This window comes from Benincasa hispida, chromosome 2 (genome assembly GCF_027475165.1).
Source record: "Benincasa hispida cultivar pf3 chromosome 2, pf3_genome.v1.1, whole genome shotgun sequence".
In the NCBI taxonomy this organism is placed as follows: domain Eukaryota; kingdom Viridiplantae; phylum Streptophyta; class Magnoliopsida; order Cucurbitales; family Cucurbitaceae; genus Benincasa; species Benincasa hispida.
The window spans coordinates 29,012,674-29,017,381 of record NC_143479.1 but is presented as its reverse complement, the minus strand read 5'-3'; the positions used below and the strand labels follow the sequence as shown (position 1 = coordinate 29,017,381).

The 4,708-nt window shown below is 35.9% G+C and overlaps 1 protein-coding gene across 1 annotated transcript; it reads left to right on the top strand.

Moving 5' to 3' along the window:
* The first annotated feature begins 719 nt into the window (after window positions 1–719).
* Window positions 720–4,708, top strand: PAP2 (phytochrome-associated protein 2). Its single transcript, XM_039023278.2, has 5 exons — window positions 720–1,884; window positions 2,493–2,722; window positions 3,251–3,392; window positions 3,752–3,813; window positions 4,320–4,708. Exons 1-5 carry the CDS (start codon window positions 1,433–1,435, stop codon window positions 4,355–4,357), a joined length of 924 nt encoding a protein of 307 aa, XP_038879206.1. The 5' UTR covers window positions 720–1,432; the 3' UTR covers window positions 4,358–4,708.

Genomic DNA, 4,708 nt, shown 5'->3' with positions numbered 1-4,708 from the left:
AAAGTAGATAATAAAAAAAAAAACTTAGAAGTAAAAGTAATGTATATGGTTAAAATAAAAAAACAAAATGATTATCTAAAAAAAGTAATTTTTATTTTTAAAATTGGATAAGAAATTCAAATAGTTCGGTAAAAAACTAGAATTTATTTTTTTAAAAAATAAAAATAATCGTTATCAGACTATTACACAGTTTTAAGAGTTTAGTATCAAATAGACAAAAACTTGGAAACAAAAGCAAAAATATTAAGAATGAATAAGTTTTTTTTTTTTCTCATTTTCGAGTAGAACACTTGGGAATAATAAAAATGAAGTTGGATATAGTACATGATAATTACCAAGGAGATAAGCTTAGTTTTACAGAAAGAATTAATAATTGAAGTAACTTTTTTGAGAAAAATGTCATAAAACTGGTAGGAAGAAAAAATATATATATGATTTTCAGATTCAAAATTTCCCTAAAACCCAAAAAAACCCCACCTTTGAGATCTTCGTCTCAGGCAGAATGAAAATTCAGAAGCAACCACCTCTCAGCGATGATTTAGAGTTTGTTTGGTGTTTGATATATATATATATATATATATGTATATATTTATTAATGTTCATTGTCAGCTTTGTCAAAATTCCCTCACTTTCCACGACTTCTCGTTTTGTTTCGCTAAACCTGTTGTTTTTGTTTTTCTCTCTACAAGAAATCCGCCAAACCCACAAAGAAAAAACCCTAATCCACTGCCATTTTTCTGCTTCTTAATTGAAAATCTGGCGAGTTCTTACAATTTCAGACTCTGTTTTCTTTTCGTCCTATCCTTTTCCGCATTCCCGTGTTACGCTGCTTTCAATTTTTTTCACTGTTTAATGCTGTCGCTGGGCGCAGCTTAGCGTTCTTTGGCTCTCTGAAACAGAAAGAAAAGTTAAAGAACCAGAGAAAGAATTTTTCTTTTTTGATTAAAGAAAAAGGGTAATTAAGGGAAAGGTGGACGGAGACTTTCTGTGACTTGTCGGGGTGGTTGCCCACAAAAAGGTACATTCAATTTTTTTTTTTTTTTTTTTTTTTAAAATTATACTAAAACAAATCCTGAAAAGAAGCAGAGGAAAATTTTTATTATTATTCAAACAATTCCATGTTTTCTCTTTTACGATGCCTTTCCTGTTGTTCTCTGTTTCTTTCTTTCTTGTTTATTTAGTTGTTTTTTCCTCCTCCATTTCTCTCTTCTTCAAAAGGGTCTCTCACTTACTCACAGTAGTTGAGATTTCAGATTTCAGATTTCCTTTTCTATTTTGTTCTAAGAAAGAGAGGAAGCAACCAACAGGATTTGTCAATCTTGAAGAAGCTTCTCTTCCTATTCCCATTTGAATCTCTTCTTCTTCTTCTTTTTTTATTGTGATTTAATCCCATGCTTTTTGTGTATTTATCTTGAGTTTTCTAGTTTTTCTGATGTCTACACCGTTAGAACATGATTACATAGGCTTAACAGAGTCTGTTCCTTCTCTGGAAAGCTCTGAAAAGTCTTCTGATAGACACAACAATGCTGGTTTGAACCTTAAGGCTACTGAACTGAGGTTGGGTCTGCCGGGGTCGGAGTCGCCGGGGAGGGATGATGGGTTCGAGGACAATAGTGGGTTCCTTCACAAGAGCTCTGTTTCCGGGGCCAAGAGGGGTTTCTCTGTTGCCATTGATAGAGCTTCTGCCAAGTGGGTTTTACCAGCTTCTGCCGGATCTGAGGCCGATTCCTCCAAAAATGGGGGTTTGTTTTCTCCCAGAGGTGTTAATGAGAATAAGACTCAACAACCTGCTTCCGCTGTCTCTGGTGTCAAAGATGGTATTTCTCCGTCGGCTAAGCCAGTACTGCATGAGGAAAAGCCTCAGCTGTCTCCTCCTGCAGCTAAGTATGTGTTCTTCCTTTGATTTTCCCTTCTGACTAAACTCTGCTTTGGAATTCGGCTTGTTCAACATGAGTTTCTTTTCCTTTTCTTCTTCTTAACTTTCATTTTACTAGCTTCTTCTCCGATTTGAATGAGAATTTTGGCTGTGAATTCATTCATGTAGTTCTAATTGCGTAAAAAAACTCGACCCTTTTGATAGACACTGATGTTTTCTGTCACTATAAAGAACTAGAGGATGGAAGATCCAGAATTTTGGTTTTTCCTTTTTCCCCTTTATATTACAAACTATGTTGTCTTTGCATATAATTCTTCCGGTTCTGGTCGGTCCGAGCTTGTAAACTTCTTTGGGAGGTCTCTTTTCTCTGACCCTTCATCCACCACGTTTAAGATTTTGTAGGAGTAAATTTGAACAGATTTCTTTCAAGCTTTTTAGCTTGGTTGTTTCCTTAGAATTGGAATGTTTTTACATGCAAATCTCTTCTTAAATTTCCCCACCTTGATGTCAGTTATTTGTGTGGACTTCATGATTCTAATAAAGTCCCTAATTCCAAAAAAAAAAAAAAAAAAAAAAAAAAATCTCAAGTCCTTCTTCTTTATCACTTCTGTTACAGGGCACAAGTCGTAGGATGGCCACCCATTCGTTCTTTCCGTAAGAATTCAATGGCAACGCAGCCACCTAAAAATACAGATGATGCAGACGGTAAGTTGGGATCAGGCTGCCTTTACGTCAAGGTAAGTATGGATGGCGCACCGTATCTCAGGAAGGTTGATCTGAAAACTTATGGAAGCTATGCGGACCTCTCATTAGCCCTGGAGAAAATGTTCAGCAGCTTCACAATTGGTATTCTCTTTGAAGCTAGTCCTGCAGATCTTGGCTGATTTAGTATATTTATTTAATAACTCCAGCCCTTGTTCTGTTGGCATATCGCATTACTTCCATGGTTCAATCACAAACACCTTCATGAATGTGAATGTTTAGATTTGGCTTTTAAGGAATTCATGTGGAGAAAGTATCTAAAGACAACATAAAGCGCCATAAGATTAACAATGAAATGAAGCTTGTGTTTTGAGGTCATAGGGTTCTTGGCTTCCCGGGTGTGTCTCGAACACACCTAATTATATCATGGTTAAGACATTCTTATTTGTTCAAACTTGTTGCTCATTCGCTATATTTTGCATGTCTTATTCTTTCCTTTAACTAACACCATAGGTTTCTCTGTCTTAACTAAAGCCATTGAACCACTACATAAGGTCCAGAACAGGACACCTAGTGCATGTGAATGAGTTTATGTCGCTCAGTTGCTCTCAGTTGGTGATACTGTAGCAAGGTTTTTGTTCAATTGGAAGTGACTTCCCTTCATTATGTCAGGTCATTGTGGCTCTAATGGAGTTCCCAACCGGGATGCATTAAACGAGAGTCGGTTGATGGATCTGCTCCATGGCTCTGAATATGTACTCACCTATGAAGATAAGGATGGTGATTGGATGCTCGTTGGTGATGTTCCATGGGAGTAAGTTCATTACTCATTCATTTGTGCTGCACCTAAGTATTATCTCTACTGCACTTCTTAACCGGCTTGGAACTGGGGATGCATTAATCCAATTCATCACTTTGGTTCCACTATTTCAATTCCCATTTGAAGAAAATTGCTGTTTTCTTCAAATTCATTGCAGTTTCTTTCTCTCCTTCATCCATACTTTTTTTTTCCGCAAAGTTTATTATCTAACGTTTCTTGGGTAGTTAGGGGAATGTTCTTCTGACTGATTTATTAACCTGTAATATTCAAGAAATTCTTGTTGTTTAGATTTCTAAATGACTGCTAATAACAGAAGGTTTCATCATATTTATCTTCTTCTTTTTACATAATAGGATGTTCACTGAATCTTGCACAAGGATGAGGATCATGAAGAGTTCAGAGGCTATTGGGTTAGGTATGGCTATGCTATGGACTTCAATAATTTCTTAATTTTGTTTTTTGTTGTTACTAAATTTATCAGACAAGTTATAGTGGGATTTCATCTTCATGATTATAAGCATTGAGAATATGGGCCTTTGTTCAGTGCTCTCTTAGTTACCATCATTATCTCTCCACTTTAAAAGCCCTTTCTTTTTCTGAGAATTACTTAGCATCTTTCATTTTCATAAAGTTCGACCCCTCACTCCCCTAAAGAAAAAGATCTAACAAATAAAAACATAGCAGTTTAAATTCCATTAGGATCGGATCTTTTGGCAAAGTTCATCATAATCTGATGCTTTGGTCATTTGCATTATATGGATGCTAATTCGTGATATGGATTGGGCAATATCTTATAAAGATAGAATCAGAATAAAAAGTTTCCCCCCCCCCCAAAAAAAAAAAAAAAAAAAAAGATATAAAAGAAAATAATAATAATTGTACTGTGACCCCATCAGTAAAAGCTTGGTCTTTTTCTTGCAGCTCCAAGGGCCATGGAGAAGTGCAAGAACCGTAATTAGCGAATGCTTTTGCTATATCGATGCATCAATTGCGCATGTTAAAGCAAATGACGTTTGAAGATAACGTATAATCTGCCTGCTGGAAGCGTAGTAGATCAATCGAGAGAATCTTTACTGAGTATTGTGTTCTTCTTTGTGCATGAGTTCTAAATATTGGAGAGTTGCTGTATCAAGATAACTTCTTTGTTGGCAAACATGATTTTCAATAGGACAATTCACAGTTTCTTAGTTTGCCCACTCCCTCCCTTTCTTTGTGATTTTACTTGGAATTGTTGTTGCTACACTTTACTTTGTATTGTAAATGGTTTGTTTGCTATGCCAATTGTATCCATTCTGCCTGCTTCCTCCTCA

What these genes read in the sequence shown, in the direction of transcription:
- PAP2 (XM_039023278.2), top strand. Translation starts at nt 1,433, where the DNA reads ATGTCTACACCGTTAGAACATGATTACATAGGCTTAACAGAGTCTGTT. An exon ending in CTGTCTCCTCCTGCAGCTAA is followed by an intron (nt 1,885 to 2,492) that starts GTATGTGTTCTT and finishes CTTCTGTTACAG; the next exon opens with GGCACAAGTCGTAGGATGGC. An exon ending in GTTCAGCAGCTTCACAATTG is followed by an intron (nt 2,723 to 3,250) that starts GTATTCTCTTTG and finishes TCATTATGTCAG; the next exon opens with GTCATTGTGGCTCTAATGGA.